The 22,449-nt window shown below is 43.5% G+C and overlaps 1 protein-coding gene across 4 annotated transcripts in view; it reads left to right on the top strand.

Annotated features, from left to right (window-relative positions):
* The window catches only part of DOP1A (DOP1 leucine zipper like protein A), a 128,127-nt gene that overhangs the window by 53,220 nt on the left and 52,458 nt on the right, over positions 1-22,449 (top strand). For 2 of the 4 annotated variants that reach the window (XM_053601252.1, XM_053601253.1), the window contains exons 12-18: positions 410-524; positions 858-887; positions 1,199-1,432; positions 14,381-14,984; positions 15,612-15,898; positions 17,394-17,546; positions 19,472-19,572. In XM_053601252.1, coding sequence (XP_053457227.1) covers positions 410-524; positions 858-887; positions 1,199-1,432; positions 14,381-14,984; positions 15,612-15,898; positions 17,394-17,546; positions 19,472-19,572 — 1,524 coding nt within the window. The remainder of the gene's footprint in view (positions 1-409; positions 525-857; positions 888-1,198; positions 1,433-14,380; positions 14,985-15,611; positions 15,899-17,393; positions 17,547-19,471; positions 19,573-22,449) is intronic. The other 2 variants (XM_053601255.1, XM_053601254.1) reach the window with 1 other exon arrangement.

Genomic DNA, 22,449 nt, shown 5'->3' with positions numbered 1-22,449 from the left:
GCAGATGAATTCTGAATGTGCAAAAATCAGGTTAGGGAAGAACAGTAGTTCAGGAGGACAAATGGGCCTTTTTTTAAAGTCACTCAGGATAGAAATCAATTCATTTTAACTAGAGGTAATATCTGTAGTGGGAGCAGTGGGAAATATGAAAACGTGAGGTCTTTCCAGAATACTTGTTGGAGGTACAGAATGGGAGTTAGGGAGAGGCCGTAGGAATGTTGCTGAGAGTTTTTCACAGACGTACATGTTCCATCTCCCTCAGGGAATGTCCCTGGAGGAAATGGAATGTGCAGTTGCAGGAACATCCCGTGTGGGTCCCAGCGTTCACTGGCCTCGTTAGGGAGAGTTCGCGTCGTGCGTGTTCTCGTGACTTGAGCGTATACTTGATAAAGTGCTGTTTTCCTTTTAGGAGGACCTTGCATGCCAGACTCCAGACCGGGCCTGGGGACAGCAGCGAGCCATCTGAGTCACAGCTGGCCAGCTTCTGCTCACTGGTGGGCTTTGTGTTGGATATAGTTTCTCTGGTAAGACCACCTTGGGGGAAAAAAAAAACAAGGAAATCTAATCATATAATTAAAATATTTTATGTTAGAGGCAGCCCTCATATGTAAATAAATATCATCTTTAAAATTAAATTGATTTTTCCCTTAAAGCTTTTTTCATAAAATTTTTCAAGTATTTTATCCTCTATCATATATGTATGTATGTAAAATACATGGAATGTACTTCATAATTGCATGTTACAAAATCTTGCTGTATTTATGATCATTAACAATTCTCTCTGTTAAATGAAGACTGTTGGAAATGTTTTCCCCTTCTGTTTTCTCTCCTCAATTCTTTGCTCTCTCATTTCGAAGCCTTCTAGAAGTATGAGGGTGCTGTGTCAGGTATGACATTCAGCCTGTTTTGTTTTTAACTGATTCCATTCACCATTGTTATACTCTGATTTTAGTAATATAGCAGATAAAATGGGTTATTTTATAATATATGCTTTTAAGCACTTAAATTGAGAATTTGGGAATAGAAATTTTGTAAGTCATCAATACTAAAATGACTATGCAATGTTAATGAAGAGCATGATCCATATAAAACATTAAAGATGAGTAAAAAGCATTGTCTATAGACTAAAAAATAAATGAAATCATGTCCTTTGAGGTTGTACATGGTTTAAAATGTTTGCATTTCACTTTATTCTCAGGAGACTTACATTGAAATCCAGACAGAACACTTGCCACAGCTGCTGCTCAGGATGATCTCCGCCCTGACGAGCCACCTCCAGACCTTGCAGCTATCTGAGCTCACGGACTCACTCAGACTCTGCTCCAAGGTCCTCAGCAAGGTCCAGCCCCCGCTGCTGTCTGCTGGCACTGGAGGCACACTGCACCTCCCAGGAGGGCAGAGCAGCGCAGTGAAGGAGTGGGAAGACAGAAAGGTAAATTCAACTTCTATTTGTGGTATCAGATCAGTTATGTTTCTTGAGAGCCAAGCAGTTTCTGAGTAAACCGCTATACCTGAGAATTTAGATCACAGTGCCTCCCCCTTAAATTGAAGTCCTGTGTCCATGGACCCCCTGTGAGCTTTGTGGTTCAACTGCTAGGTCAGCACTTTCCCATACAAGTGTAATGTGAATGAGATGTGTGATGTCACATTTTCTGGTAGCCACATTAAAAAGGATAAAAATAAACAGGTGAAATTAATTTTTATTTATTTAACCTGATAAAATCAATATATTATTTCAATATGTAATCTATATAAAATTGATGTCATATAAATTCATGAGATAGTTTACATTCTTAGTTTGTACTTTCAAATTCTAGTGTGTATTTTATTCATAATAACATATCGTTCCAATGCTAATTTTTATCAGAAAATTTGTATTTAATCTCATATAATTTGCACATGAAAAGTTAAGTCACAGACAAAAATTGTTCTAAACATACTTAAAAGTTTCCTAACAACTAAATTAAGTATCTATTTTTAAATTTGAATTAATTAAATTAAAAATTTAGTTCCTCACATCAGACGCATCACATTTCAAGTACTCAGCGGCCACATGTGGCTACCGATGACTAGTGGACAGGAGGTCTAGACTTCGCTGGTCATTCTCATACACACCAAATACTTGGCATGCGCTTCTTAAAATCCAGAATCTTTTTACTCTCCTTAATCGTCCAAATGCTTAGTACTTTCTTTATGAAGTTGAATAGAATTAACCTTCTAGAATAATTTTTATGTCTGACACTAGGAATATACTTAAACATCTTCTGAACATTAAAAAATTTAAAAGTTAATAATTTAAACACTTTCAGGTTTATATTAAAAATATTTTGGCAAATATGACTGAAACAGTAAATTGAATTATATAATAATTAAATTGAACTTAAGAACAGTGGAACTATGATAAAATGAAAATTTAAAAATGTATACAATATCAGGTTTTTGTATTACCCAAATCCTGGGGTTGTATAATTGACCTTACTTTTTTTTTAAGTTGCTTCTCCCCCTCAGGGAAAATGTCAGTTTTAACCTAAAACTTCTTTCTTGCTCCGCTATGTGTACTGCTCTTCATGTATGAAAGGAACACGGCCGATCTGAGTCAGTTTCAGCATGTCCCAGGAGTACCCTGCACTGACTTCTCTAGTTTCTTATTCCTTACCAACCTGCTTTTTATTTGTGATATATATTATTTCTACTCTTATTGGAAAATTTATTTTATTGCATTTAAATTATGCTCTTAGGGTTTTCATAGAAATATAAATAAAACAGGTCTTTACTGATACTGAACCTTTGGTTTCTATTTGAATGAGACTAGTGGGCATAGAGAAGAAAGGCCTTCACATTCTTTCAGTGGTGCATTCCGGTGTGCGGTGACTGTGTAAACCACACCTGAGGTCCCTTCACCTTCTTTCAGTGGTGCATTCCGGTGTGCAAAGACTATGTAAACCACACCTGGGGTCCCTTCACCTTCTTTCAGTGGTGCATTCCGGTGTGCAAAGACTGTGTAAACCACACCTGGGGTCCCTTCACCTTCACCTTCTTTCAGTGGTGCATTCCAGTTTGTGGAGAATATGTAAAACACATCTGGGGTCCCTTATTGATGGTACAGGTAAGGTGATTGGGACCAACCGCTCATATCAACTAATGGACAATTAATTAATGTGCCTCTTCTGAGCAGTGGGTAGGGGAATGAGATGGTGGGATTGATGGGCATCACAGTGTATGGCACACTTTGGGGGCAGGACACAATTATAAGGGGGACTTGAACAAATGCAGTCAGTGTAACCTAATTCTTTGTACCTTCAATGAATCCTAAACAAAAAAAAAAATGAATGTGCCTCTTTAGAATATAATGTTCCACTAACTTTGGAGTCTGCGTTTTTCCTTTTGTCTGTTTCATTATCTTGCACTTTTCAGGGCTGTATATATTTTTCTTCTTCTTACTGAAGTGCAATGTTATCTCTACTGAGGCATTTGAAAATTGATCCTATTTAAATGCTGAGAGGGTTTGCTATATTACATTTTTGGAAAGCATAAGTTGAGGAATAATTCCTTTTTGTTTTTTTTTAGAGACAGAGTCTCATTTTGTCGCCCTTGTAGAGTGCAATGGTGTCACAGCTCACAGCAACCTCCAGCTCTTGGGCTTAGGCGATTCTCTTTTTCTCAGCCTCCTGAGTAACTGGGACAACAGGCGCCTGCCACAATGCCTGGCTATTTTTTGTTGCAGTTTGGCCGGGGCTGGGTTTGAACCCGTCACCCTCAGTATGTGGGACCAGTGCCCTATTCACTGAGCCACAGGCACCGCCTGAGGAATAATTCTTTAAAACATTATAAGCCTAATTTAAATCTGTATATCTGGTACATAGAAATCATTGTAGAATCAATACGTTGGATGTCTGTCCTCAAAAGCCTCAACATAGTTTCTTTCTACTTCTTAGACATTTTATTATGAAGTAATCTGAAATACTATCATATAAATAGTCCACAGAACTAAATATGTTAATTATGCAAATTAAACTGACTTTGTAACTTGAATTCTATTAATGTAATATCTATTGTTTTATGATCCTTCTTTGTAAAAGTATTAATGCAGAAATAAATGTACCGTAAAAACTCATAGTTTTATCATTTAAAGAGGGCTTCTTTTTAAAAATGTGCATGCTTTTTAGTTGGTTGCTAACCTTTTGAAGGAAAAAAACTGACAAGTTTAATTCTGATAACTACCTTTCAAATTTGGTATTATAATGTGAAAAGTTGTGCTATTATAGGCTCGGCGCCTGTGGCTCAAGCGGCTAAGGCACCAACCACATACACCTGAGCTGGTGGGTTCAAATCCAGCCTGGGCCCGCCAAACATCAATGACGGCTAAAACCAAAAAATAGCCGGGCGTTGTGGCAGGAGCCTGTAGTCCCAGCTACTTGGGAGGCAGAGGCAGGAGAATCACTTAAGCCCAGGAGTTGGAGGTTGCTGTGAGCTGTGATGCCACGGCACTCTACCCAGGGTGACAGTTTGAGACTCTGTCTCAAAAAAAAAAAAAAAAAAAAATGTTGTGCTATTATAGTGATAGGCTGCGGTGAAAAGAATGAAGTTGAGGATGACCTCATCTGGACAGGGCCTAGGTGTTGGACTAGAAGCAGTCCACACACACTGCAATCAAGGAGAGGGTTGAAAGTTGCAGGTGGGCTTGGCGAGTGTGTGCAGGACACTGGACGCTGCACAGGGGGCAGGGAGAGCAGGGACCCTGGGGCTCCTGTGCCCACATTGCTGTGCCTGCTGCCTTTTCGAGTTCTCAGGTCTAGAGAACCAGGTCCACACAGGGCTCAGCTTTACGGCAGCTATCTCAGTACTGCCCTGGCCACACAGGAGGAACAGGCACACCCTGACTGGGAGCTAAACGTCCCCCAACAGGGCATTTGAGCAGAACCTTTACCAGCCACATCTCAGAAGCCCTACAGTGACTGCCTCTGGGGGAGCTGGACAAAGAGAAAGAGAGAGAGGCCCAGTGGCCCCACAGCCTTGCTTCAACAACTCCTACACTGCTCCCCAGCCCTGACCCGCCCCCATAGCTCCTGAAGTGCCCTTCAAACCTGTGGCTTCTATGTGCTGCCTCATGCAAACTGCCCCCGTGGGCCAGTGCCCTACCTGCCTCAAGGCACCATCGCACTGGGCCCAGTTAGAACAGACACCTGCAGCCTGACCCCCCACCACCACTGACTAGGGAGCCTCATCCAGCTACCACTGTCAACACCACCTGGACATACAGGCAGACCAATGTCCCGCAACCTGGGGAGCAACCCCCACTCTGCACATAGGGCATCCAGTGCTGGCTTGGACTTGGCAGTTGCTCGGGGAGCAGGACAGCACAGAGCAGTTGTATTAGCCTCTCTCCTGCAGGGTCAGTCTTCCACATTCCAAAGTAGGCACCAAAGCACCAGCTGGGACCTCTCTTTCTTCTAGTTCCCAGCAAAGGAGAACAACTACGGCAAACCTGTCTGCCCCAAGCTGGCAGAAGAGGTTTCAAAGGAGAAGAAACCAGAAGAATTCCGGCAACATGAAAAACACTCCAAAGGGGTCACAATAAACCTACAGCAACAGCCCCAACCAGAAGGGAATTGCTGAGATGTCAGAAATGGAATTCAGTATCTGGATGGCAAATAAGATGAATGGGATTGAAGAGAAAGTTGAAAACAAACGCAAAGAAGCAAAAAACGAATGCAGGACATCAGTGAGAAAATGAAAAGTCACTAATGAGACAGGCAGTATAATGGAACTTAAAGAAATGAAAGAATCATTTAGAGAATTTTAAAATATAGCAGAAAGCTTCAACAAAGGGCCAGACCACCCAGAAGAAAGACCCCTGGAGCTTGAAGATAAGGCTGTCAAACTAACCCACTCAGTGAAAGATGCAGATAAAGGAAAAAGAGGAAGAAACAGTCACTCAGAGAAACATGGGACTATGACATGAGCCAGCGTGCACATTATAAGTGTCTCTGAAGGAAAAGAAGAAAAAGCAAAAAGCATGGAAAACCTACATGAGGGAATTCTCGAATTGCCCAGGTATCACCACAGATACAGACGTCCAGATACAAAGTGGCCATCAAATGCCAGGAAGAGTCACAGCAAACAGGACATCTCCAGCACACACAGTCATCAACTTGACCAGAGTGGACAGGAAGATGAGGATGCTGTCCCTTACCAGGTGAAAGTAACAACCAACCCTCGAAGTCAAATCCATCAGGCTGCTCAACAGAGACCGTGTAAGCCAGAAGCAGGTGGAGCCCCATTGTTAGTCTTCTTAATAGAGTAACTGCCAGGCAAGAATTTTGTATTTTATTTCTTAAGTGATAAAGAAATAAAGTTTTCCAGACTAGCAAACAATAAGGGACTTTGTCACTATTAGACCTGCCCACTGGAAAATGCTCAAAACTGCATTATAATGAAATGGCACAATGGATAATCACCAGTGTAAAAAACACCCAAAAGTTGAAGCACACAGCTCTCATAAAGTACCACAATGGGGAAACTACACAACAGGCATCATCCAGCTTGGTGCACAGAGCAGCACCCACATGGCAACGCCAACACTGAGCCTGCGCAGTCGGAGTGCTCCACTGGGAGACACCGGAAGTGGGAAGACCACACCACACGTCAGTGCCCACGCTGAGCCTGCGCAGTCGGAGTGCTCCACTGGAGCCACTGGAAGTGGGAAGACCACACCCACAGGTCAGTGCCCACGCTGAGCGTGCGCAGTCGGAGTGCTCCGCTGGGAGACACCAGAAGTGGGAAGACCACACCACACGTCAGTGCCCACGCTGAGCCTGCGCAGTCGGAGTGCTCCACTGGGAGACACCGGAAGTGGGAAGACCACACCACACGTCAGTGCCCACGCTGAGCCTGCGCAGTCGGAGTGCTCCACTGGAGCCACTGGAAGTGGGAAGACCACACCCACAGGTCAGTGCCCACGCTGAGCGTGCGCAGTCGGAGTGCTCCGCTGGGAGACACCAGAAGTGGGAAGACCACACCACACGTCAGTGCCCACGCTGAGCCTGCGCAGTCGGAGTGCTCCACTGGAGCCACTGGAAGTGGGAAGACCACACCCACAGGTCAGTGCCCACGCTGAGCGTGCGCAGTCGGAGTGCTCCGCTGGGAGACACCGGAAGTGGGAAGACCACACCCACAGGTCAGTGCCCACGCTGAGCGTGCGCAGTCGGAGTGCTCCGCTGGGAGACACCGGAAGTGGGAAGACCACACCCACAGGTCAGTGCCCACGCTGAGCGTGCGCAGTCGGAGTGCTCCGCTGGGAGACACCGGAAGTGGGAAGACCACACCCACAGGTCAGTGCCCACGCTGAGCGTGCGCAGTCGGAGTGCTCCGCTGGGAGACACCGGAAGTGGGAAGACCACACCCACAGGTCAGTGCCCACGCTGAGCGTGCGCAGTCGGAGTGCTCCACTGGGAGACACCGGAAGTGGGAAGACCACACCCACAGGTCAGTGCCCACGCTGAGCGTGCGCAGTCGGAGTGCTCCACTGGGAGACACCGGAAGTGGGAAGACCACACCCACAGGTCAGTGCCCACGCTGAGCGTGCGCAGTCGGAGTGCTCCACTGGGAGACACCGGAAGTGGGAAGACCACACCCACACGTCAGTGCCCCAAGTTTAAAAAGTTTGAGGACACCTGAAAAACAAACACTAGCATCTTATTAGCCAGGGTCTTCAGCACCTCACAGACAGAGCCAGATAGATCATTCCTCATTAAGGAAACACTGAGTTTAAAGGGGATATTTGCTGACCATTCTACCAAAAAATTACTATTCGTTTTTTTCTCATCAGTACATGGAACATTTTTTTTCTTTTTTTTTATTAAGTCATATATACATAGATTATGAAGACATTTATGCCTTTATAGGATTCATTGTGTTGATTATTTGTATAAATTGGAGAGCTCACATCCAACTAATTAACATAACTTTCACCTCATTTACTTAATCACAGTGTTAGACATTTGTTTTCAATACTTGATAGATTTGACTTGTACTTGTGCAATATGCTTCATAGGTGAGGTCCCACCATTAACCCTCCCTCTATCGAACCACCCCCTCCCTTCCCATCACCCTCCCCTTCCCTCCTTCATCCTAGGCTATAGTTGTGATTTATCTCTCCTATGCAAGTGTGAGTGATTATAAATTAGTTTTATAGTAGTACTAAGTACATTGGATATTTTTTTTCCATTCCTGAGATACTTTACTAAGATGAACATTTTCCAGTTTCATCCATGTAAACATAAAAGAGGTAAAGTCTTCATCTTTTTTTTTTAATGTTTCATAGTATTCCATGGTATACATATACCACAATTTATTTATCCATTCATGGGTCAGTGGGCATTGAGATATCATCTAACTCTAGTAAGAGTAGCCCACATCACAAAATCCCAAAACTACAGATGTTGGCATGGATGTGGAGAAAAGGGAACACTTCTGCACTTCTGGTGGGAATGCAAACTAGTACGTTCCTTTTAGAAAGAAGTTTGGAGAACACTCAAGGATCTAAATGTAGACCTGCCATTTGATCCTGCAATTCCTCTACTAGGTGTAAATCTAGAGACCAAAAATCAATTGGCAACAAAGATAGATACACCAGATTGTTCATTGCAGCTCAATTCATAATTGCCAAGTCTTGTAAGGAACATTTTCTAAGCTTGATCATATCTTGAGACAACAAAAAAGTCTCAGGAAATTGAAAAATGCGAAATCATACCATGTATCTTCCTAACCAGAGTGAAATAAAATTGGAAACACTCAAATCTATGTGACACCATGGAAATTAAACAACTTGCTGCTGAACAATCCTTGTGTTAATGATGATATAAGGTGGCTATCAATAGATTCCTCAAACTGAACATCAAGAAACATCAAGCTTTCAATACCTATGGGATATAGAAATAGAGGGAAAGTTCATAGCTTTAAATACTAATACCAAAAAACAGAGAGATTGCAAATTAGCATCGTAAGGTCACAGTTCAAGTGACTAGAGAAAGAAGATAAAGAGCCAACCAGACCAAAGCCAGCAGAAGAAAAGAAATAACAAAGCTCAGAGCCTAACTAAACCAAATGGAAACAAAACACAATACAAAGGGTCAATAACAGTGTGGTTTTTAAAAAGATAAAATTAATAAATCACTCTCCAGACTAACTGGAATATAAAAGAACTAACTCAAATATGCTCTATCAGAAATAAAAAAGATGTTACAACTAATACCACAGAAACACAAAATATCCTTATGAATATCATGAAAACCTATACACACAACTAGGTAGCCACGTGCAGAAGAATGAAACAGGACCCCTATCTCTTGCCCTTATAAAACATTCAAGATGGTTAAAAGAAGACATGAAACCATAAAAAATTATAGTAGAAATCATAGGAAAAAGTCTTCTAGATATCAGCCTAGGTAAAGAATTTATGACTATTACCCCAAAGACTAATATTGCAATAAGGAAGATAAATAAATGGGCCTTCATTAAATTAAAAAGTTTCTGCACTGCAAAGAGAAGCAGCAGCAGGGTAAATGGACAGTCTTCAGAATGGGAGAAAATATTCACAAACTCTACATCTGACAATATCCAGAATCTACAAAGAACTTGAATAAATCTGCAAGGAAAAAAATTAAAAAGTAGGCAAAAGACAAACAGATGTTTTTCAAAAGAAGATAGAAAATCGCCAAAAAACATATGGAAAAAATGCTCAACATCACTAATCACCAGAGAAATGCAAATTAAAACCACAGTGAAATACCATTCTACCCTTGTTAGGATAGCCATTAATAAAACTCAAAAACCAGCAGGTGTTTGGGTGCAGGAAGAAGGGCACTTTCACACTGTTGTGGGACTGCAAATGAGTGCAGCCTCGCTGGAAACCATAGGAGTTTCCTAAAAGAAAGAATGTTGGCTTACTATTCAATACAGCAAAGGAAAAGAAGACCTTTATAAAAATATACCTGCACTCAAATATTTATCACAATTTAGCATAATTCACAATCACAAAGATGTGGAATCAGCCAAAGTGCCTGTGAACGTGGATAAAGAAAGTGTGGTGTATATACGCACCATGAGCACGACTTCTCCATGGACAGGAATGAGTCAGTGTCTTTTGCAGCCATTTGGATGGAACTGGAGATAATTATCCTAACAGTATCTCAGGAATGGAGAAGCAGACAACAGATACGCTTTCTAATACTCGGAAGCTAAATGATGGGCACGCATAGCACAAAGAAACATAAAGGACATAAGAAACCAAGAAGGGGGATGGTGAGAGGAGGCCAGTGGTAGAGACACCTGTCGTGTACATCGAGCACTATTCTGGTGATGGCACCCCCAAGCCCCAACAACATTATGGAAGGTATTCACATAACAAAAACCAATGTACCCCATTAATATTTTGAAATAATTTTTTTTTTAATGTCCTAATCTGAGCTCTTCTAACAACTACAAAGCTTATCTAGTATAAGGTAGGAAGGTGGGAAATAGGGCTGTAACCTGACCTTGGCTGGGAGCAAAGGGAGGCTCACTTGAGAAAAGAATGTTGGAGTGAGACTCTGGAGAACTTGGAGGGGAGGGGAAAAGGAAGAAAGGAGAGTGCAGCTGGCGGCAGAAGGTGGGCAGAGGGAGCAGGTGCCGCCTGCAGGCCATGCTCCCTCTCAGCGGGGCTTTCAGCCTTTGTCTTGGAGGGATGGGAAGGCTTTGAGGGGGGAAAGAGGGAAATAATCAGATTTGCATGTTAGAAAATTACTCTGGCTGCAGTGTGGGTGCAGATCTGAAAGACAAAGACTGCATGTGGGAGACTAGAGCAGAGGAGTGGTAGTGGTGATTGTGGGAGCAGAATGGCAAGTGAAGGCAGAAATGGATGGTTAGGAAGACAGTTAAAAAGACCTAGCAATAGATTGAAAAGGGTAACTTGAGGTCCCTCACATTTACTGTTCACTAAGCCCTAGACATTATACCAGATGCTTTATATATACGTAATTAAATCCTTGTAGCAACTATAAAATGTGGGAATTATTTTCATCTTAATTATATAGAAATAAGGAAACTGAGGTTTGGAGAGCTTGAATTACTTGGCAAGCATCAGAAGGCCACAGCCCTCAATGACTTAGCCCTTCCCCCTAACCAGTACACTGACAAGGATGCGGGAGGAGGGTAAAGTTAAAAAGACGCCAACCGTGAGCCCTCAGTGTCTGAACCAGTACACTGACGTGGACGGGAGAGGGGATGGCAGAAAAGATCCAACCCTGAGCCCTCTGTGTCTGAACCAGTACACTGACGTGGACGGGAGAGGGGAAGGCAGAAAAGATCCAACCCTGAGCCCTCAGTGTCTGAACCAGTACACTGACGTGGACGGGAGAGGGGAAGGCAGAAAAGATCCAACCCTGAGCCCTCAGTGTCTGAACCAGTACACTGACGTGGACGGGAGAGGGGAAGGCAGAAAAGATCCAACCCTGAGCCCTCAGTGTCTGAACCAGTACACTGACGTGGACGGGAGAGGGGAAGGCAGAAAAGATCCAACCCTGAGCCCTCAGTGTCTGAACCAGTACACTGACGTGGACGGGAGAGGGGAAGGCAGAAAAGATCCAACCCTGAGCCCTCAGTCTCTGAACCAGTACACTGACGTGGATGGGAGAGGGGACGGCAGAAAAGATCCAACCCTGAGCCCTCAGTCTCTGAACCAGTACACTGACGTGGACGGGAGAGGGGAAGGCAGAAAAGATCCAACCCTGAGCCCTCAGTGTCTGAACCAGTACACTGACGTGGACGGGAGAGGGGAAGGCAGAAAAGATCCAACCCTGAGCCCTCAGTGTCTGAACCAGTACACTGACGTGGACGGGAGAGGGGAAGGCAGAAAAGATCCAACCCTGAGCCCTCAGTGTCTGAACCAGTACACTGACGTGGACGGGAGAGGGGAAGGCAGAAAAGATCCAACCCTGAGCCCTCAGTGTCTGAACCAGTGCACTGACGTGGACGGGAGAGGGGAAGGCAGAAAAGATCCAACCCTGAGCCCTCAGTGTCTGAACCAGTACACTGACGTGGACGGGAGAGGGGAAGGCAGAAAAGATCCAACCCTGAGCCCTCAGTGTCTGAACCAGTACACTGACGTGGACGGGAGAGGGGAAGGCAGAAAAGATCCAACCCTGAGCCCTCAGTGTCTGAACCAGTGCACTGACGTGGACGGGAGAGGGGACGGTAGAAAAGATCCAACCCTGAGCCCTCAGTGTCTGAACCAGTACACTGACGTGGACGGGAGAGGGGAAGGCAGAAAAGATCCAACCCTGAGCCCTCAGTGTCTGAACCAGTACACTGACGTGGACGGGAGAGGGGAAGGTAGAAAAGATCCAACCCTGAGCCCTCAGTCTCTGAACCAGTACACTGACGTGGACGGGAGAGGGGAAGGCAGAAAAGATCCAACCCTGAGCCCTCAGTCTCTGAACCAGTACACTGACGTGGACGGGAGAGGGGAAGGCAGAAAAGATCCAACCCTGAGCCCTCAGTGTCTGAACCAGTACACTGACGTGGACGGGAGAGGGGACGGTAGAAAAGATCCAACCCTGAGCCCTCAGTGTCTGAACCAGTACACTGACGTGGACGGGAGAGGGGTCGGTAGAAAAGATCCAACCCTGAGCCCTCAGTGTCTGAACCAGTACACTGACGTGGACGGGAGAGGGGACGGTAGAAAAGATCCAACCCTGAGCCCTCTGTGTCTGAACCAGTACACTGACGTGGACGTGAGAGGGGACGGTAGAAAAGATCCAACCCTGAGCCCTCTGTGTCTGAACCAGTACACTGACGTGGACAGGAGAGGGGACGGTAGAAAAGATCCAACCCTGAGCCCTCAGTGTCTGAACCAGTACACTGACGTGGACGGGAGAGGGGACGGCAGAAAAGATCCAACCCTGAGCCCTCAGTGTCTGAACCAGTACACTGACGTGGACGGGAGAGGGGACGGCAGAAAAGATCCAACCCTGAGCCCTCAGTGTCTGAACCAGTACAATGACGTGGACGGGAGAGGGGAAGGCAGAAAAGATCCAACCCTGAGCCCTCTGTGTCTGAACCAGTACACTGACGTGGACGGGAGAGGGGAAGGTAGAAAAGATCCAACCCTGAGCCCTCAGTGTCTGAACCAGTGCACTGACGTGGACGGGAGAGGGGACGGTAGAAAAGATCCAACCCTGAGCCCTCAGTGTCTGAACCAGTACACTGACGTGGACGGGAGAGGGGAAGGCAGAAAAGATCCAACCCTGAGCCCTCAGTGTCTGAACCAGTACACTGACGTGGACGGGAGAGGGGAAGGCAGAAAAGATCCAACCCTGAGCCCTCAGTGTCTGAACCAGTACACTGACGTGGACGGGAGAGGGGACGGTAGAAAAGATCCAACCCTGAGCCCTCAGTGTCTGAACCAGTGCACTGACGTGGACGGGAGAGGGGACGGTAGAAAAGACGCCAACCCTGAGCCCTCAGTGTCTGCCTTCACTGATGCAAGGGACCATGGTGAGAACCAGCTTGGGCAGGCGACCGTCCAGTTCATACATTATTATAATAAGATCACTTTTTATGATCTCATTTAAATTCGAAGTATACCTTGGCACAGTCACCCAGTCAGTTAATGATTCGTATAACTTTTGTTCATTTAAACTAAGCCAGAAGATATATTAGATGCTTGTACTTATTATAGGGAGGAAAAGGCTAATAAATTCCAGCTCTTCTTCAGGAACTGGTTCATTTGTTTGTTTATATTGTAATTGTCTTTCATATGTACCCTCTAGATTATAAACTACTTTTATTCCTACCGCATATCATGGCACATGATATGAGTTAGCAACTATTCACTGAAGGAATGTAAGATTAATAGCAAAGATTTAATTAGTGTTTTATATACTTCAACAAAAATTTCATATTCAGGTGGCCCAAACGTGGTCTATGAGATACTATTTCTTTTTTTTTAAATGCCACTTTTTAACCTTACATGTCTCATTGTTTGCATTATTTAGACACTCAGAAAGTGATTTTATGCAGTTAATTAAATCAGTTGCTACTCATTTGAAAATAATAGAAACCATAGAGATTTGTACCTATGCCTATATTTTTTATCCTCAAGAACCTAATAATGCATAGTAGTGAATAATAAATATTTGTTGAATGAATATGTATTAATGAGAAGCATTTCAGTATTTCCTATTGCTTGTTACATGAATGAGTGGAGGAGCTGCTTTAGATTCAAGAGAATATGTAGATTATATCATGACTTTCCCATCTAAAATGTCTTTAAAATATTAAAAATGTTTTCATGTATATGTTTACCTACTTAGCCTCTTACTTCTTTTAAACTCTCTACCAGGTATCATCAGTTTCTCTTGAAAATCCTGCTGAAGTGTTTGACGATGGAGAAAATCCACCTAGCAGTCGCTCCTCAGAGAGCGGGTTCACTGAGTTCATCCAGTACCAGGCAGACCCGGAGCTAAGTGAGGGGCCGGGGGCAGCCCCCATCCCAGTCGGCAGCACATCCTCTGAGACAGAGACCGCTTCCACAGTGGGGTCGGAGGAGACGGTGGTCCAGCCCCCTTCCCTGGTCCCGCAGGCCGCAGCAGCGCACAGCGGGAAGGCTGCACAGAAGACGGCCATGCAGTGCTGCCTGGAGTACGCACAGCAGTTCCTGGACAGGCTCATCAACCTGTACGTGGTTCAGGGCAGCTGCTGCTCGCAGGCCCTGGCTTCAGAGCAGCCAGGGGGTCTGGGCCGAGAACAAGGAGAGACTTCAAAATGGGACAGGGATTCACAAGGAGATATAAAGGACAGAAATATAAGCAAACAAAAATCTTCCAAAGAATACCTTTCCGCCTTCCTTGCTGCCTGTCAGCTCTTCCTGGAGTGCTCCAGCTTCCCAGTCTACATTGCTGAGGGGAGCCACACGTCAGAGTTACGTTCTGAAAAACTGGAGAACGGTAAAGTCGCCTGGCTTATTTATAGTTCAATATTATCTGTAGAGTACTTTTTTTAAAAGAGGAATTCACATATCAAAACTGGAATATTTTTTGCCCAGTTAATTTTTTAAACTGTTGTTTAAATGTAACTTTTTTAAATGAAATACTCCTACTATAGACAAATTGATAGTTGGAAGATTTTGTGATTTTGATTCCTTTCCCAGTTTGATTGCAGGTGATTAGGAGCTGAGAAGGATCTCTCTGGAAGGAAGTCTTGTAACGTTAGCTGCACTGGTTCCCTTTATCATGACCAGCAGCCTGTCTGCTTCCCTGTATTTAAATTTTGATAGATATACATATAGTACAGTGAGTACTATATAATGTTCATTGATTAGTATACAACAAATTCAGTATATTTTCAGGAGAAGAAAATAGATTGTAAGCATAAGAAAAATATATATTGGAAACAAGTTTGTGAAATTTGTTGCTGCTTAGTTTTCTTAGCGCTCTGAGAAGGTGATAGCCACCGTGGTCCTGTTAACAGCTCAGAGCCTCAAGAGCCTGAGCAGAGCAGCCTTGTTCTTGGCGTCAGCCCGGTCTGTGCAGGAGGTTGCGTGTGTTGACCCTGACTGCCCCATCTTCCCGCAGACTGCCCCATCTTCCCGGAGCGTGAGCAGCCTCCACAGTGGCTCCAGACTCTGATGGACGCCTGCAGCCAAGCACGTGATTTCAGTGTCCAGAGTGTTGCCATCTCTCTGGTCATGGACCTGGTGGGCCTGACGCAGTCTGTGGCCATGGTCACTGGGGACAACATCAGCAGCGTGGAGCCTGCACAGCCCTTCAGTCCAAACCAGGGAAGAGTAGCCGTGGTTATCAGACCTCCCCTCACTCAGGGAAATCTGAGGTACATAGCTGAGAAGACTGAGTTTTTCAAGGTAAATTCTAAGAAGTGCACACATGACTAAGATCATCGCTGCCATGTATGATGCTGGACCGAGTTTGCTTAACAGTGATTTTGCAGATGATAATCAGGCTTACCACCTCTTCATATCATACCACATGGAAAATAATGTCGCATTTGATATATATGACTTTTCCTGTTTTGTTCACAGTTACACTAGGGGAAAAGATAAGCATAAGGGGGGTCTCCGGGAACTAAAAGACACGGGTTAGTGCACTGAAGCATGGAGGAGCAATCCAGCTGAAAAGAGGAGCCTCATTTATGGAGTCGAGCTTATTTTCAGATTAAGTGGTTGTGACACTTTTACTTTTCATGAAGTAAAACCTCAGTGCTCTAAGCATCCATGAAGAGCTTTTCTGACTCTTCGTCCTGTTTGATTATCATCTGTGATGTGTGATGTCATTCAGAAAAAATGCACAGCCTTTGATTTCTACCACAGTGGTATAGATGATATCTTCTACATAAAAAAGAATATCAACTATGTATGGATTGCATTTTATCTTAAGAAGATAGATTCTTTATACTGTACATTTAAAAAAAAGTTTTAAAATCTGATTTCCAGCCATTGTGCCCCTCCAGATGTTTCCTCCTGCTAGGTTAGAGTTGGCTTCTCCAGCGTGGCGGTAGGAAGCCTTGAGTAGGGATTATTGCTTTTTTATTATTAATGCTGTCATAATAAAGGCTGTGTTTACACTGGTAGCTGCAAAATATGTGTTGCCAACTCTAGAAGTTTTAAATAGTTTGGATATTTAGACTATGAATTACTTTTCATTCTAACATACAACTTTACATATTAAATCCTACATTCAATGTTGGATTTCTCTTCTATTAAGTGTAATGTCTTATAACATCATGTCATTATATATTACTAAAATAGTGAAATAGGTTTCTTTCTGGGCCTGCAGAAAGTGCTTACATATCTGACGTTTAAATATCGGCTGGGTGTGGTGGTTCACGCCTGTAATCCCAGCACTTTGGGAGGCTGAGGCAGGAGGATCACTTGAGGCCAGGAGTCAAGACCAACCTAAGCAACATAGCAAGATCCCATCTCTACAAAAAGAATTTTTTTTTAATTTAGCCAGGTGTGATGGTATGCACCTGTAGTCCCAGCTACTAGGGAAGCTGATATGGGAGTATCCCTTGCATTCACGAGTTTGAGATTGCAATAAACTTATAATCGCACCACTGTGCTCTAGCCTGGGCAACAGACTAACACTCTGTCTCCAAAAATAAAATGAAGTATAATTAAAGCACTGTCATAAAAGGTTCTAAGGGACTAGTGACCTGAAAGTAAGCAGAGGGAGGGCTTCATGTGCAAAGCTTATCCCAGTGGCAGAGTGAATGTTAAAGACTTTCTTGGTCTGATAGTCACAGACCAGTTATTAGTTGGTACCCAATGGGAAATGTTTGTTAAATAAGATTTCATTTGTGGTTTTTTAACTCTGTCACTTCTACGTCTTTTTCTATAGCATGTAGCTTTGACATTGTGGGAACAGCTGGGAGATGGGACACCTCAGCACCACCAGAAGAGTGTGGAGCTGTTTTATCAATTACACAATCTGGTTCCTTCTTCTAGCATCTGTGAGGATGTGATAAGTCAGCAGTTAACCCATAAAGACAAGGTAAGTCCTCTTATCTGTGCACATACATATCCCCCCATAACTGAGTTCCCCAAATCAAGGAAACTCTTTAGGAAAATTAAATATCTGAGTAATAGACGATACAGCTTTCTTCAGAATGGCCTTAATGTCTTCAAAATAAATTTATTCTGCTCTTTCTAGAGGAAAGTTCTTTGCAAAAGCATCATTAATGTGAAAAAATAAATAAAAAATGCTGAGTGTATTTCTTGCTTCGGAATACCAGCGTGGAAGATAATGACTAAGGTTGTTGCTGGCCTAGGTTTTCGGGTCACTTAAAGAGGAACCATTGGTCTCAATTATAAAACTGACACATTCACCAATATATGTGAAATGAACTAATGTATAAATTAAATTTATTAGCTATAAAATGTTAATAGGTGAGGTTCTATTAATGGGATGATAATATTCAAAATAAGAATTTTATAGGGCGGCGCCTTTGGCTCAAAGAAGTAAGGCGCCAGCCCCATATGCCGGAGGTGGTGGGTTCAAACCCAGCCCCAGCCAAAAAAAAAGAATTTTATGACCTAACATATGGGAAGTGTGATATGTAAGTCGTCAGTGACTGAGTTGTGAGTCAGCCTGAAAAGAGGCTGGAGCCCTCGTTCTGATTGGCCTCCTCAGGATGGTTCAACAAAGCCTCTGGTTTCCCTGTCTGATAGGAATAGAGAGTTTATTGAAGAGCTTTTACGAGTGGATTGCCCTATTTTTAAAAAACTTGAAATGCTGGTGAGTTTGATTCATATTCAAAAATGCACTGGTTGAAGTAAATGAACCATTTGGCAGGAGGGAGTGGTAATGAAGGAGTAAGTGAAGGGAATGAAAAGTTTATGCCAAGAAAAGGGGTGAACTTCTGCTTCTGTTTTGACATATTTTTTTCAAAACTGTTCAGAAATAAAGTTTTAGATAAAGTCATATTTTAATCTAATAATTTGTGTTTTACATTAATTATAAATCCAGGACAAATTATATACCTATTTTTTACTTGTGAACAGTTCATTTTTAAATAAGTAGTTCTAAGTTCTTAATAAATGAATACATCCATGAAAGAAATTAAATTAAATTTTGTATGTTTCTGTTGCCTGCTATAAACGCAGGCTTCCTCAAGGTATGTATTAAGCCCACAGAGAGATGATGTCTCCTCTGTCCCAGGCAGTTTAAGTCGCTGCATTCTAGTTTCTTGAGACTTTTGCTTGAAGGATTCCATAAATGCTAGATGAAGACTATAGCAATTTTGATAATATGACAGTTTCTACTTGGTTTATATTAAAAATGTCCATTATCTCATACCAAATGCTTGTCTTTGTCATTTAGTTTTACCTTTTTCTGTCCATTATTATCATAACACTTAATCCTATTTCAAATAATCTAGGCAGCCTCTGCGGACGTTTAATAAGTCATTAATATTTAATATTAATATTAAGTCATTTAATATTTTTCTTATAAAAGTAACTTTTAGGTATAAATTTTTGAGTATAATAAGACACCTTTATAAGTGATTAAAAAGTCATTTGAGATTAACATCATTTCTGGAAGAAAAAACAAATTATATAGTGCAATAAAATCAATTGGCAACTAAATATTTACATTAAAATGAAAAAGGAAAATGCTTTCTAGACTCAAAATATCATGATATGTACATAATTAGCTTTTTCTTCTACTATTATACAATAATCTAGTAAACTGTTACCTAAGATTAAACAATAATTATTTATGAGACAGGGCAAGATAATCCTTTATATTCAATATTGTGTCTGTGTCCATAAAAATAAAGTTTATGTCAGTGTGTTTGAGTACTGTGGACATTGAATATAATATAGCACTCCTAAATAGATGATTTGATTGTACTAAAATCATTTAATATCCTCAAGAGAAAATAAAATAATTTAATCTCTGATATTTTTCCACAGAAAATAAGGTTGGATGCACATGCAAAGTTTGCAGTTCTTTGGCATCTAACAAGAGATCTTCATATAAATAAGTCTTCATCTTTCGCACGATCTTTTGACAGGTTGGTTCTATTTTATATTCAAATTTGATAGTCAGATATCGTAATGTTGTCTCTCTTCCTTAAGTCATTGTCTAGTTTGGCAAAGGTAGAAGATAATAACTTACAAATTTTATAAAGGAATTTTTTAATTATTTTGAAAAATATAAGCTATATTAAAATGCATGCTATTTTTACTTACCTACCAGATTTTTCCTTCTTTGCTTTGGAGGACCCAGGGCCCCTACCCTTCACTAGATGTTTATTCATCAAGTCCCTGCTGTGTGCCATACACCACTCCAGGTGCCAGGGCCACGGCCGTGAACACAGCCACTGCACTCACACTCGGTGACACTGGTGCCACACGCCACTCCAGGTGCCAGGGGCAAGGCCGTGGACACAGCCTCTGCACTCACACTCAGTGACACTGCTGCCACACGCCACTCCAGGTGCCAGGGGCACGGCCGTGGACACAGCCTCTGCACTCACACTCAGTGACACTGGTTCCACACAGCACTCCAGGCGCCAGGGGCACGGCCGTGGACACAGCCACTGCACTCACACTCAGTGACACTGGTGCCACACAGCACTCCAGGTGCCAGGGGCACGGCCGTGGACACAGCCTCTGCACTCACACTCAGTGACACTGCTGCCACACGCCACTCCAGGTGCCAGGGGCACGGCTGTGGACACAGCCTCTGCACTCACACTCAGTGACACTGGTGCCCACGCCACTCCAGGTGCCAGGGGCACGGCCGTGGACACAGCCTCTGCACTCACACTCAGTGACACTGCTGCCACACGCCACTCCAGGTGCCAGGGGCACGGCCGTGGACACAGCCTCTGCACTCACACTCAGTGACACTGTTGCCACACGCCACTCCAGGTGCCAGGGGCACGGCCGTGGACACAGCCTCTGCACTCACACTCAGTGACACTGGTGCCACACGCCACTCCAGGTGCCAGGGACACAGCCGTGGATACAGCCACTGCATTCACACTCAGTGACACTGTGTAAATAGCTGATTGTAGTAAGTGCGTCTGGAGCAATTATTCTCAATCATCTGCCTAAGGTAGTCTTTTAAAAACCTATAGCTCACAAATCCCTTGCATGAATTCAAAGAATTGTTAGCTGCCTGAGAATGGTTTTACTTTTTGTATAGACTACTTAAGTGACTCATACCTCAAATAATCAGATTTGCATTAACTTCCAAGAAGCTACCATTTATTGGTAGATTCGCATATGATTGTGAGATAGTCTCACCAGAAGGTCTCATAGTGGTGGCCAGGAGTCTAACTATGGTTTAAACCTCAGCTCAGCGTCAGATGTGTGCTCTACTAGACATTATTTTAGCTGGTGTTTTTCAAGCAGCATTATCAATAGTGATCAGCTATTGAACCTCTACAATATATTAAATATATTGAACTTGCACTTAACAATAACCATCTCCATTTTGAAAACCACCTTTCCTTATAAATGAGAAGAAGAAGAAGAAGGAGAAGTTAAGCTCTTGCCCAAGACCACACAAGTGATTTGATCTTGGTTTTTCTGATTGTAAACCATACCTTCCTGGCTTTTTTAAAATTTTATTTTTATTTTATTTCAGAATACAGGGTGGACATAACATTTGTGTGCAGTTTAAAACAGTTTAACATAGTAAATTGCACAAGAACTTTATGTCCACTCGGTATTGGGGGCATACATATTTTGTTTACATTGTTTTTGCAGTGATTGAGTGAAAGTGATAAGGTGTGCCCTTTATCCAGATAGTGTGCCCCTTGCAATAAGTATGACTTGACCCTCCCTCTGGACTTGATTTTGGTTGAGATACCTCCATGTGTGCACCTCTTAGTTCCAACTTGGTATGGAGGGCGTTTTTCTCTGTTCTCTTATGTTTCATTTAGAAGAATGGTTGCCAATTCCATCCAATTTGTCACAAGAGACATTGTATCACCATTTTTCATGACAAAATAGTACTCTAAAAATACGTACACATTTTATTAATCAGTTCATGTTACTGGTGAGCACTGGGCTGTTGCTGCGTCTTTGCACCTATAAATTGTGCTGCTATAAACGTTCAGCGCAGGTATCCCTTTCATAAAATGACCTTTTTTTCTTTGGATATATATCCAGCAGTGGGATCGTGGGGTCAAACATCAGTCTCCTTTATGATCTCATGGCGGTGTCTCCGCACACCTGTCCGCAGAGGCTGCCTGGTTGGCAGCGCGCCCACCCGCAGCGCCAGCACCTTCCGGGTGGGCTGCAAAGCACAGCGCACATGTGCTTCCGTGGTCTATGGATAATTCTAGGAACTCCTTTTCGCCCCACCTTTCATATAAATGCTGAATTATAACAAAAATTTGAGTGAAGTAGACTGTCATCCTTGCCACCGTCTCGTAAGGACTCTTCTGGCTGGGGTGTGGTGGTACAGCCTTGCCGTGGCCTCGCCTCCCAGGTGAAGAAGAGGACCGACGTCCAGCGGATGCTGTGGCCGCGTGGGTGACCGGGCTGAGGTGCCTGGAGACAAAGCTGTAAGGAAGGTGGTCCCTGGGGACGCAGCGGAGCCCCGGCCTCAGTCTTTCTGCAGCAAGTCCTTCAGCCCTGTGCGCTTCCCAGGCTCCAAGCCAGGCTGCGTCTCTGGATTGCGCAGCACAGCGGGTGGCGGTTCTCAGGGAGCCCGAGGGACCCACCCCCAACCCCCACCCGACTAGACCCGCGGGTGCTGCCCCGCGACCCCCACCAACCCCATTGTAAGCCATTGAGTCCTTGAGGACTGAAGAACAGCTATCCTTTGGAAAAAATAAAATGGAAATCATCCTTAAAAAAAGACTTCCTTTTCTCCACATCCACGCCAGCATCTGTTGATTTGGGACTTTTAATATGAGCCATTCGTATTGGAG

This window comes from Nycticebus coucang, chromosome 9 (genome assembly GCF_027406575.1).
Source record: "Nycticebus coucang isolate mNycCou1 chromosome 9, mNycCou1.pri, whole genome shotgun sequence".
Taxonomy (NCBI): Eukaryota; Metazoa; Chordata; class Mammalia; order Primates; family Lorisidae; genus Nycticebus; species Nycticebus coucang.
This window is presented reverse-complemented; position numbering and strand designations above follow the sequence as displayed.